Genomic DNA, 13,874 nt, shown 5'->3' with positions numbered 1-13,874 from the left:
TTCACAGGTAAGACTGGCCATAAAACAACTATTATTTTTAAAACATTTTAAGTGGATGGCTTTGTTACTTTAACTGAATCACAAGGAGTGGCATCTCTGACCATAATAATTTTTTTCCCTATTAAAATTCAAAATGAAATATAGAATCCAACCATTGCTTCCACTTGGATGCTATACAACTTTTTTTTTTTACTTGAAGTACTTAGGTTAGAATTATTTTAAATTTAAAACAGAAAAAGGCAATCTAACTATACCAAAGGAATCTAGTTATACATGGCTATGCATCCTCTACTCAGATAAAATTTCCACAAAATTGTTAGCTTTCTTGAAGAGAAGTTGTTACATAAAGCTGGCATGGCCTGTTTCTTCTTTTAAAGTGCACGTTTATCTATTTCTTATGTAACTATTAGAATTTTTCTTTTAATTATGCTTAGCTCATATTCACTCCCTTAGTGATAATATTGAACTCTATTTTCAACTGCAATTACAACAAAGTGAGGAAAGCACACCTTCTAAAAGGACCAGTAACTGCCACTATAACATGATTTTGAAGTATTTTTTAGTGCCCAAGCATAGGTTGACTGCAGTCTATCAAAAATATGAATAGTATATAATCCTCTAATTTAAGATGTCCAATACAGCCATCCCAAGATACACAGGAACAGCATAAAACTTTCAAACCTATACACAACTAGGAAAAATAGACAAAAACATATGAACAGGACTGCAAAGGGAAATCTATTTGGTATTTTCATACAAAGAGCTTTCCACTATATTTGAAGAAAATAATTTAAAATACATAATTTTCAAATTAATTTTAATTATTTCACTAATGCAAACAGAAGAGGAGGACTTGCTTGTGTTAAGAATAGAATAACAATATAAATAAAACAACCACTGTATTTGAGTAGCCTGTGCAGTTTAGACATGAACACACTATTTACTATAGATCATATTTAATAAGAAGATATCATTTTTAAACTGTAATATTCAATCTTACTATAAAGTAATTTTTATTGAAAGAATATGCCTTAAACTTTTAACTGGCTGCTAAGATACAGAAATATGCAAAAAAAAAAAAAAAGATTACAGCAAAAACTGATGGCTGTGATAATATGCTGGTGTGACTAAAAGCTACACCAGAAATTTTAATAGGATAAGCACAGAATTGACTACTGGGCTTTAAAAACAGAGTAGCACTGAGCTCCTAATCACAAGCATCATTAACTTTAGTTTTAAAATTTAGCAGCAGAAAAAAATAGAATTTCACGAACTACACAGAATTTCTTTTCCATGCAAGAGCTTATATTCAGGCAACACTAAATGAAGATCAGGTAATATTTATGATGTTACCCTTTTAAAAGTAACATAAAACAGAAAACAACATTTATGTCAACTTCATTGCTTGCTACTCAGCAAAATCTTGGTAGCAATCTAAAATACAATAGCCATAATTTACAAGAATGGCACTTTTTGTAAACACCTCCAAATCCTTTATCAACCTCATTCCACCATTATAACATAATAATCAAAATCAATACTTTGTAAATTATAAACTAATATTGAAGGCAGATGGCATAGGTTTGACATTGCAAAATATATCAGAAACAAAATACTGAGGATGTAGCAATAAAAGGCAGCAAGAAAGGACAACATTAAATATATCCTACAGTAACTTTTCCTGCTACAATCCCTTCTTAATCAACAGCAGCATTTCATATTTATACCTTATATCAACCCAAGTTTTGGCATTATTTACATAACCATGGAATTTAGCTCACCATATTTCATCTTGCTACCAAGGGGAGTTTACACTTCTGAATTTTTTCACATTATGATGTCAGCTTTCTTTCTGATTTTCAGTCCTTTACTGTCCTGAAAATACTTGTAAATTGACAATGTCTCAATTTTTCCACAGATACACACTACTACCTTTTCACTGACCACATAAGACATTATTGCAAGATTGATGTCTACTCTTATGGCAGTCACACCTTCATATTGCTTTGTAGGACTACTTATAATCTACATAACCTCTAGCACCAGGATCTGGGATCATGGCACTATGAAATTAATTTGCATTCAGGTAAACCACGAAATTCACCCTGAAGTTCTGTAAAGAAGAACTGTATTCAGGTTTTTCACATACTCACAAACCACATCATTAATGTGCACTTCCTAAATGCAACTCAGTGTTGAGAGATGAACGAGTGCAGAGGGTTTCCAGGGGAACCGGAAGTCTATTTAAAGCCTCTTACTAATTAAATCAAATTAAACCCTGGTTCAGGTGAACATAAATTATGGCTATTCTCTTAGAACAACTTTTTAGGTAGACAGTAACAGATTTTTTCACTGATCCAGTTCTTTTGCTGGGCAGCTATAACATTTACAAAATTGTAGTCATAAGTGACATGAAAGGGTACTTTTCATATGCTTTGACTGAATTCAGAGATCTAACTGGTCCAGAAAGATGATAGAGGACAAAAAAAAAAAAACCCTTGCCAAATCTCAGTGTTACTGCTTAGACCACAACATTGGGTAGTGTGCAGTATAAGAGATAATACAACTCTACACTGACGAGCAGTGAAAACCAGTCATATTAAAACTTATTTCTTATGAACTGCTCAGTATCTGCAAGCCATCATGTCCTTGCTACTGTGCTAGCTAGATTAAAGCTAGTACATTCAATCCCACTTGGATTGCAGCACAGCCTAGAAACAAGACTGCTCGTGGAACTGCTTTTCAATTTTAAGCCCACAGTATTTCCCTTCAGAGTCTAACAGAGTCAATGTACTGTCAGTTGCATTGCAGAAAATAACATGAACTATGTTTAATAATACATAGAAAATACACATTGGATATTAAGTCTTGGCATAGAAATTATTAAGTAGTAGTAATAAACCATGGACTAGATAGTAATAGCTCTACATTAAATTACTGTCAGAATAAAATGGAGTATTGACCCTGAAGCATAATTCAATAGTTTAGGGTCTGGTAAAGGACTAGGTATAATAACATAGATCTCAACCATTTGTGTTGATCCTTGAAACCCATAAAAGTATAAACCTAGACAAAGACTAATCTAGAGAGAATAATGGGAATCAAATTACATGCAACTGCCTTCACCCATATGACTGAAAATTATTTCAGAAACATGTAATGAAGAAGTTTGTTACTCTGTCCTGTTCAATCTATTCTGTTCAAAAGAAAAGCAGCCAAATGATTAATCCTTCCAGTCTGATTTAGTCCTGGCTCCTGAGTTTTCCCAACTGCCTACTACTCATTGCTGAACTCCGTTTTCTGTAGGGAAAACAGAGGAAGGGGCTGCCACCCTCCTTTGCTGTTTCTGGTGTTACATCTCTCATCCCTTGACCACAGCTCACAGCCAGTGCACTGTTAAACCTCAAATGCTGTATATGGCAACTGAAGAAATTAATTACAGGTGTCCTCTCTGAACAAAGCATGTTGAAAGGGGAAATTTTTTTTCTCCCTAAAAGCTAAACAATTTTCCCCCAACTCCAACCATTGGCTCAAAGATAGCCATAGAGGGTCAAGAGAGCTCTGAAACCTTGAGAGACCACTAGTCATGCAGACAATTTAGAGCTAAACTGCTACTCCCTAAAAAACCATGGAACTATTTCTGGAACTCCTGAGGTCAAACTGTATGTGGGGAGGTAAGGAGGGAGCATTTATGACTGACTACAGCTTGTCCTACTTACATGGTATGACATAAACACATTTTAAATTCCATGACTACAGATATATTATACAAAAATTTTCAATACCTGTGAATATTTTGAGAGATCATAACCATATTCAAATGCTCATCGCTATAAACTAACATATATATATAAATTTCAAGACTCCAGCGCCTGAAGACATTTCAAATATTGACTAAATATTTAAGGCTATTAATATGAAACTTTTGACTTCCATATTTTACTGAGTTCTTCTTTTATTAATACCTAAATATAGTACCCATCCTATGTCCAAACTATCTATGAACTACAGTAAAATGTATGGTTTTATTCTCAATACTTATCACAAAAAAGATTGGTAGATATATGTACAAAAATATCATAAAGCCTGTGTTCTGTAGGCTGCTGGAAATAATCTATCATCACTAACAAGGTTACTTTAATAAAAATGGCTTATCTAGGTCTGCAGTATTAAAGAGATTCAAAATGATAGTAAAATAAATCACTGCAAAGGAAGAGTGAAGATTAAAATACTGAAACTTAAGAAAGGAATATCAAAGTTGATTCAGAATCCCATTTATGAACCTCATCTACCCTGAATAAGACAATTTCAAGAACGATACAAAAGCAAGTATGCAATCTGCCTGCACTGCAGAAATCATGTGTATTTACTCATAATGCATATTTAGTATTCATCAGGAGTATGCTTACAAGAGAGGACACTTACCTGATACAACTTCATGAACTTAGAAATTTAAAAAAATTAACAAGAGCCTGGAATTTAACAATGAGAAGGCTAATGGATAGCTTAGTACCCAGCTTCCAAACTAGCCTAAAGATCTCTCTTCTTCATTAACATATATTTGTTTTGCAACATTTCAGAGAAACAAACCGGACAGTTTTCATGACCTTTTAAGCGGCAGATTCTATTTAGGGGTAGAAGTTCCACATGTGACTATCCCAAAATCATATCTTGATACTTTATATTGAAAGAAATTCTAAAAGCAAATAGTTGGATTTGAGACTACCATGCCAACAGTATCAAATTTTAATTTGATGTTATTAAATAAAATGTAACTTCCTCAGCATTTCTTGTATGCCCTTAGGATATATAGCACTCTAATTAAGAATCAAGCTCATTAATTCTATTTTTAGGGGATTTTTTTGATTCAAGAAAGAAAAAAGTACTTATCTTGAAGAAACTTCTTGTACAGGTGGACTAGATGGCAAGAACTTCCTAAATGTCTGCTTACTCTAGATTCTTTTGTTTTTTTAGACTGTCATTTGATTTTACAAACATATTATTTTACCAACGTTACTAATGAAAGTTACTAGTTAGATATTATTTGGGAGACAGGTTCTATTAGATCTATTATCTATTAGATATCTATTAAATCTATTATCTATTCAAATATATATCTATATTAAAAATTATTCTTACCAAGATGACTTGAAAAAGAACTGGAATAAGATGGTTTTCTTCCATGAGGCTGCAAAAACATATTTTAAGATTTATTTAATAACAGAGGAAGTGAATTGTTATTTAACACACTAAGCTCACAAGAGGAACAGAGCAGTAGAATAGCTGTTGCCAAGATCCATGACCCAGAACCTTAGCCTTTGACTAGCTCTCAACAAAAATGACCTCCATTTCAGATATTAAACAGAAACAGCAATGTTATACACTGCTTTGGAAATTACTTCTAGGTCTGCTTCACTGATGCAATTCAAGTGAGTAGAACAGTAATTAATTTAGCATTTTTTAATGGCAGTAATTAATAAAATGCTGCAACTATACCACTACACATACTATGAAACAGAGTGCACCATTAACTGTTTGAATTAATAGACTTAGCACACATAATGAAATTATAAATATGCTGTGCTTTTTTTAAGAATGCCATGTTAACTAACTTCTTGGGTTTAACATACTTCTTTCTATATGATACATTTGTCAGATACTTGACAATGCTGAGCAGTAGTGGCCCAAAAGGAGTCACCTAGATTCTTCTGCATTTCAAAATCAGACAAAACCCAGCATATATATGCTTAAAGAAAGAATATTCTCAAAAATCAGCAATATTTTACATCAATACAGTGTTTTCTATTGCTGGAGCACAAGATACTGTATTAGTAAAGCATGTGTGTCTCACACACTACAATGACATAAGAGTCACATGATTAACTGCATTATATTTTACTGCTTTTTCTGTATTATATTGTCTAATTGGAATAATGATTGTCACCTTTTCTTACACACTATACTAAATGCCAATTCACCAAACACCACAGAGAACACCCAATTGTGTGTCTCAAAATTTTTTCTTGTGTCACCATAATGTCACAGAAGTGTTTCATAAACAATTAGTAGGTTTGGCTTTGTGACACAGCAAAGATAAGACTGCATTAAGAAGCCCATGTGATAAATGTAGAATTCAAACACAGAGAGCATGTCTGGGATCTCAGTGAACAACACTCTACAAAGTTGTCTTGCCAGTAGTATGCCAGCTAAAAATACCAAGTTATATTACACAGCTCACTGTGAATAAACAGCAGCAGTTATTTTTGACTAAAATAAGTATTTAATTTCACGTTTGAAGCTTTACTGTGTAAAACTCTATATTGGCTTCTGGTAAAACAATAATCAGTTTAATTCTGTTTGGTAAGTTATTTGTTAAAAAGATCTCATATATACCTAGAATCACATAGTTCCATTTAATAGTTTTTATTCATGTCCAATAAGATAAGGGGAGAAGGTGTTATTTTTATGGATAGTATAAGCTAAAATACTACACTGTAAACTGAAGCACTTAAAAGGAATTTCGCATTCTCCTCTATAAATTTAATGGAAAAAATCAGAGGGGGCTAGAACAAACATCCAAAGGTTATAAAAGAAATGCTTCATTTAGATTAATGTCACCTGCAAGAGCCCTGCTTGTTCATATTTACTGGAATCCCGTCTTGTAAAGAAAATATAATAAGGAATGAAAGCCATGCTTAGAGAAGAACAGTAACTATGAACAATTCAGAATTACTTCTAAGTAATGTAAATATATGCATCATGTATGAAAAATGGTTTACTTTTTCATACTGTTTTTCTATTTCTCTGCTCCTTGCCTTTGCCTAAATGTAATAATGATTTTATGACATAGAATCCATATGAGTTAAGGGTGGGAATAAGATCTGCTGCATTGTACAGTACTGGCATGTAGACCTAGAGAAAAGTAAAACACACCCACTAAACTGTTCAAAACAACAAAACAGTATCCTTTTATGCACCCACATATAGACATTTAACAAAACTAAGTAATAGTCTTGTTCAAACAAATGTATTAATTTTTTCTTGCATACAGAAATGTTACATTCAACAGAGGGAAAAGAGTTTAGGTAAGGAAAGAAACTCATTATTTCTAAGTTTAGAAGCCTATTTTTAAGGACATTTTCTCTTCTTATTAAATTGAACTAAAATTTTTTCCATATGCAATGGAAACAAATTAATAGGTCAAGGGAACATGAAAGCTAATCTCCTCTGGGCCATCTAATAACCCTTAAATAGACAGTTACGGCAGCTTGGGCACAGCCAGGTCATAAGAGTGCCAGCATTACAGATAGGAGGACTTATTATATTTGAGGTTCATTTCCAGAGTCAAATCTACCAGTTAAATTAAAAGCCTAGTCCATGCCTGCAAAACAGAATTTTGCTGATGTAGATATAACAATACTGAATGTAAAGAAAGTCATTTAAACACCACAGACTCCCAAAAAGAACAGATACTGTAACAGCAATCATACTGACAAAATGAAGTTTTGCCAGCACAAGCCTACTTATGCTTAGAGCCTATTGGAACTACTTACCCCAGCAAAGCTGCTCACTTTGCTACTTAAGAAGCATTTAAACTGTGAACACATTAGCAGTAAAATACAATCAAATACCAAGAATAGCTAAGCAATCCTAGTTTAGGCAGAACCTAGAAAAATGCTTTTGTGGTAGAGGGTAAATTATGAAACAATTGTTTTCAAACAGTGGAAATGGTCCCAACTGTTAGAGCACTACAACGTCAGCTATACTTTCTGCTGAGATAAGCTAAGACAAAACTAGAGCCAATAGGTCTGTTCTTTAAGGTCACCTGCCAACCTTTATGATTGAAACAATAAAAAGCTGCAGCCTTGAAAGAAAATTATACACAGAACTTAGCTAAAGCATAAAGTCACATAAAGCATGGCATTAAGACAAAGCTTAAAGCTGATTTATCCCAACTTTGCATATATGTGCTCAAGCAAGAGAGTGACTTTATCACACTCGTTGTCTTACATAGTTTTACAAAGGAATTGTTTTAAACCTGGTGAAAGAGGAGTTTAGCTATGGGATTTATTTCATAGAATGTTATTCTAAAGCAAAAGTATTTTGGTTCTTCATAGACTGTTACATAATTTATATTCAATTAGGTCCCACCCAGTTTATAAAACATACAGAATCATCATGATACACATATGCAAATCATAATACTAAATAACAACACTATTTCCATCTCATTTAAAATTATATATAAATAAACAGTGCTGGCTCAAAATAACTGGTGATCTGATTTTAAAAGACTTGCTATCAGTACAATCTGAATTTTTAATATAGTAACAATTTTCAGAACGAAATTGTGCCTCCAATTTTGCTTTCTAACAATATGAAAAATCTGTTTTTCTAAGAAATCCTATATTACTTTATTGCAAAACAAAAGCCTACTCCAGGACACTAAACACAAAAGGCTTTTTGTTACAGGTTTGATACCTTAAAAAGATAGAAAATGTGTTATCAGAGAGAATCTTTAGAGAAAAGTTGGATGGGAGGGTGTGGAAATAGGGGTACTACACACATTCTAAGCTGAACAAATGAGTAGAAATGATTCTGCAGAACAGAACTGGTGGACATGCACAGAGCAAGAACCAAGACATTAATTTTAAAGGGATGAAATGTCAAATCCATGATAGATTTTTGAACCCTACTAAGGACTCTTTAAAAATAGGCATGTCTGTTCACATTACAAAGGCTGGGGGAGACAGCTAAAGGAGAAAATATTCTAGAAATTTATGAAGTAGTGTACTTCTTAACTGTAACATCATGGCATAAAATTAAATGACAAGATCAAACAAAGAAATACAAAGAAAATACCTGAAGATGATAAATCTTTATACACATGTGGTTATGTTATAGAATAACTATTTATGCTGAAAGTGACTTGTGAAATATCTCTTTTAGTCCACATAAATGAAATGAAGATTACTCCTCAATGGCTACCATCTACAGAACACAACACCATCTTACATGGGTTCTGAAAAAAACCCTCGGAGGTGGCTGAGAAAGCCTCCAGAAAGTATTCACACACACTTGACTCCTTCCTGTAGTCTTCTCTGGCACCTACTATTGAACACAAGAGAATGGACTGGGCAGTGGTTTAGATTTGTTTCATGCTGAACAGATGATTCATGGCAGAACTGAATTCACTCAAGTCTGCAGCTCCAGCTGTAGCAACCCAACCAGCTGACTCTTCTTCATTTGGTACTTATATATTTACAAAGCAAAAAATTCACTACTGAAAGTAAAAAAAAACAAGAATGAATGGTATTTGTTCCTTTTTAATGCTTTACATCATTTGAGCCTTCCAACATGACTCTTTTCAAAAATTTACTTAACAGTAATATCAAATATTTCTCTCACATTTTTACAAGTTAGACATTCAGTAATTGATCAGCAACACGAAAGAGGAAACAAAATTACAGTGTGGGAATCTACAAAATTAGAGGGTTTTAGGAAAACTGCAGAAGACAGGCTTCAGATACAGCAGAATTGTGAACAGTGCTAAAGCAGTGGTTTTGAAATATGTCAGCAGAAAAAAATATTTAAACTGTAGAAAAGATAAGGGCAAATAGAACAATAAATCTATGTATTAGTGTTTGTCTGAATAGCTTTCTAAGTTGCAGAAAGTTTATCTAGCAAGATATTAAGAAAGTTAAGCTTATGAATGGAGCTCTGTGTGTTGTCTCTTACAAACGAGTACTGTATTCGAAATAAGCAAGCACTGTTTTAACTAAAACTATGTGTGCTTATGGTGATTAGATAGCACTACTGTCAATATGCTTTTGCTTTGTGTGATTGGTCGAGAAGCCTATAAAGTATGTTGTAACAGTAAGTTTTCTGGCTTGCTGCTGAGATTGTGAGCATCTTTCCATTGTCATAACTATGTAATGAGACTAATGCTGAAAAAATAAACAGCTCGAGACACTCTCTTAGCAGCCCCGCCTTGTTCGCGTCTGTAAATAAATTGCTGGCCTCATACAGGTTTAAGGTTAATAGCTTATTTCTTTACTAAAGGGGAGCTTTTATAAAATGCAACACTAAGGAGCTGTGTTTTACACTAAAAATGGTGATTAGTATTACAGTCTGTACATGACCAGACTATGAGAACTCCCTTGCAATAATGAACTCTGACCACTGCCTTTGATATGAATTACAATGATGTGCAACTTGACAACAGTGTTATTAGCTGACACAAAATATTTCAAGAGTCTGTTTCTGGGCAAGTCTTCCTGCCTGATCGTTTTTGATAAAGCAGCATATATGCAAACATTACACCCAACAACAGGAACAGCAAGATCATAAAAATTCTCTGCTGTTTTATATTGGCATTACTTCTCTAAAAGGAAAATCTGGGTTTTTACAACTCAATTTCCATAGATGTGAAACTAGCATAATCAAAACCAAAATCAGGTTCTAAATCTACATAAACATTCCCTAAAGTTCTAATAAAACAGTTTAATCCTCTGGAAATCTCTCTCAATCCATCTGGATTGTGATTTTCTCACTAATGTTGTACACCTCTAATATGTAGTTCTACAGCTCAGTTCAGCTGGACTAGGCCCTAAGGCTTACCTGTTATCAGAACTACTCCATTTTATTTTATTCATATTCATTATAGAAAGTAAAACAACACATAAAAAGAGAGAAGTAATATAGAAGGAAATAGACCTCATTTTTTAAAATGAGCATCTCAACCATAAACTAGGAAATTAAAATGACTAATGAGCAGAACAAAGTATTTTAAAGCAATTAACATAAGCCCATATTAATCAAGGGAAGGACTAAAGCACTAGACCTCTAGTATAGTGGCAAAGAAACTACATCAAAGACAATCTATGCGTAACATCAACAAATTATTAAAAGGAACGCATTGAAATCCAAAGAGTTTGGTTTTGGTTTTGGGTTTGTTTGGGGTTTTTTACTGTTTGTTTTTTGAAATCAAGAGCAAAGATTTTAAACCATTTCAGAATATAGTGGAATGTCACTAAATTGATCCACTGATGTAGATCATAATAGTGTATGAAAAAACTATCAACTTATTCCTAACAGCAACCCTAAAATGTGCCTTTAATGGTCTTTAAGAGATGATGCATAGGTACAAAAAGTAGCATTGACGATGTTTGAAAATTGGACAATTCTTGGATGATTCCAAAGACACTACAACGGTTACTTTGATTAGTCAGGACAATTTGCTGCAACGTATAAGGTTGATCCATCTATCATCTTCACAGGTACTTGATCTGTGGTGTTTAGAAGCAGGAGATTTTTTTGTTGTTGCTCTTCAGCACCTTCCTGGTTTGGTTTCTGATGCCTTTTCCTCTTTTTTAGTGCAGCCTAATATTTATCTGGAAGACTTTTTTTTAAAGACAGGAGGTGAGAAAGGTTTCTTAATTTGGTTCCCTGTCCTTCATCATACATCTAAGAAGGGTGCCTTACTATTAGTTTTTAGTTAGGTGTTTCTCCCTCAGGAAATGCCCTTAATAGAATACTGGAATGTGTCCCACTTCCATGATCATTATCTGATGCAGTATCTGACATTCCTCCCTCCACTTCTATTCTATTACCTTTACTGTCTCTCTTCCTTGAAACCAAAATTGTCTATTTTAGCAACCCCTAAAATTCAGACTCCATAGTTCAGAAGGTTTAGCTTTCAGACACATTAATGTCACAAATGCTATGATTTTCCGACTAAAGGTAGGCCAAGTAGCTGCCTAAGAGAGCACACAGCTACATTCCGTAAGGTTCTTTGTAAGGCAAAAAGGCAGCTTAAGAATCATGATCCAGTAAAAGTTACCTGAAGTAGCACAGTATAGATTCTATTACAACAGTCAAAACATTTAAGAGCATCATACAGTTATAGGTATACCATAGTTATAAGAGAAACTAAGAAATTCACAAAAAACCCTCACTACTAGGAAAAAACCTAGCAATCTGATTGGTACAGACCACAGCAAAGAGCATAAAAGACTCAAAGCAGGAACCAAAAAAAACTCCTAACCGGTTATAGATTATGTCTGACTTCTTATCCATGCATATAACCTATATATTAAGTTGGCAAACACACAGAAGAACAAGCTACCTATGATACTGTTCTTTCTGAATGCAGACTTGGCATGGTTAAATCACACCTCAGCCTGCTGCAGACATTTGCTCCCACTGTGAGAAGTTCTATTCCTCCAAAAACTGTTTACACACAGGTACAATTCATCAAGAACAATTAATGCAAAGGGGAAAAAAATAATGCAAATTCAGGGTAGTCCAGAAATTAATCATTAACTAAAGCTTAACTTTCTTTAACTATCCTTAATCTCAGGGATTTCTTTTGAAATCAGCAGTCTCAATATAGCTAAATATCAACTCTGCTATTAAATCTCACACTGGTTTTAATGTTCACAATTTTTCTTGTCACAAACCACCAAAAATTCTTGAAGAAGACAAGGCAACAAGTATTTAGGAGAGCCACAATAGAATATTACCAGAAGGTTTAAAGCCAGACTATTTACTTTGAGCCAAGTATAAAACAGGCAACTGATGGACAAATTTGGTTCAAAGCTCACTCTTCCAACATCTACTATTTTCTTAGTAAACAAACTCTAAATGAGGTTGTATTAGACAGCAATGGTTGTGTGATCTAAAAGGGTACCTGATTCAATTATACTCTAACCCACTCAGGTCAAAACAGACAAGAAAACACTCATCCTTTTCTGAAACTGGATTTTCTTCCAGTGGATGATCATATGATTAGATGTCCAAATAATTAAAAGTGTCCACAGAAACATATTAAAGTTGGGGTTTTTTACAGCTACCATCTTACACAGGAGAGAACTCACACTGGTGAGAAATCTAATTCAGCAACACACTAATGGGATATGACTAGAGTTTTTCACTGCTAAATGGAAAAGCAATGGAGTGGAAGAGCTCCTACAACAGAGAATATTAAAAATTTCCTCAACAGTGGAGCAATGGCAAAGAGTGCAAAGTATTTTTTGTATTCTTATAAAATGCTAATTAAAGGAATTCAAAACATGTAACTACAGTATTTTATCATAAGCTTAAAAAACATCAAAACCATAACTTGAGTATCTGTATCTATGCCATATATAACAAACAACCTGTAAGAGAAAACAGAAATGCCCAAAAATAGTAGGAGGAAGATGAAATCTCTTTCCTCTGATATCACAATTTAGCTAATTTACAGTATCAGCTATGAAAAAAAGGAAACAAAAAAAAATTGAGTTTATCTGTCTCCTTTCAAGTGCAAAAATAAGAACTGCTCGAATGCAGATGCCTCTATCAGGGAGCACACAGGTAAATCCTGAGCTGATGGTAAGAAGAAATGAGATGCAAGAAAATTGGTAGAATGATTAAAGAGAGAGCAAGAAAGCAAGAATCTGTTAGGTGAACATGTCTGAGAACAAGCTATCATATGGAACAAAGTAAATAAAAGTACAGACTATTCCTTGTCCTCCTCCCAATTCACTCTTTACATCAAAATAATAATATTATTAACTATTTTCAAGAGACATTGCAACAGCACGGTAAATACTAATTTGTCACTTGACATTTTTCAATCTTTTTGCTACTACTGCTTTCATTCATTTAAAATTGCAGGAGAAATCATCCATCCTTGAAAGCTAAGCATTGGGGTAAAAATGTAAGCTTGAAGAAGCCACAGAGACTCAATGCAGTGACTCACATCACTCTCATCAGTACTAAAATGCAGTAGAGTTTTTCCACCAGAACAAATTAAATCCCACAGGATTTGTGTCTAGTGTTATTTATTTACTCTCCATCACAATTTTTGCAGATACTTTCCATCTGTCTAA

At 33.7% G+C, this 13,874-nt stretch overlaps 1 protein-coding gene across 5 annotated transcripts in view; it reads right to left on the bottom strand.

The window, feature by feature from the left end:
• Window positions 1-13,874, bottom strand: part of ULK4 (unc-51 like kinase 4) — a 214,152-nt gene that overhangs the window by 114,094 nt on the left and 86,184 nt on the right. For 4 of the 5 annotated variants that reach the window (XM_071429586.1, XM_071429588.1, XM_071429590.1 and 1 more), the window contains exon 31: window positions 5,140-5,188. The exons of the other annotated variant lie outside the window; for it this stretch is intronic. In XM_071429586.1, coding sequence (XP_071285687.1) covers window positions 5,140-5,188 — 49 coding nt within the window. The remainder of the gene's footprint in view (window positions 1-5,139; window positions 5,189-13,874) is intronic. 5 annotated transcript variants of the gene reach the window in all.

The sequence above is a fragment of the Agelaius tricolor genome, unplaced genomic scaffold (genome assembly GCF_023055355.1).
Source record: "Agelaius tricolor isolate 1412-34295 unplaced genomic scaffold, bAgeTri1.0.p SCAF_6, whole genome shotgun sequence".
Lineage (NCBI taxonomy): Eukaryota > Metazoa > Chordata > Aves > Passeriformes > Icteridae > Agelaius > Agelaius tricolor.
The sequence above is the reverse complement of the archived record's forward strand: the minus strand, read 5'-3'. Positions and strand labels throughout refer to the sequence as shown.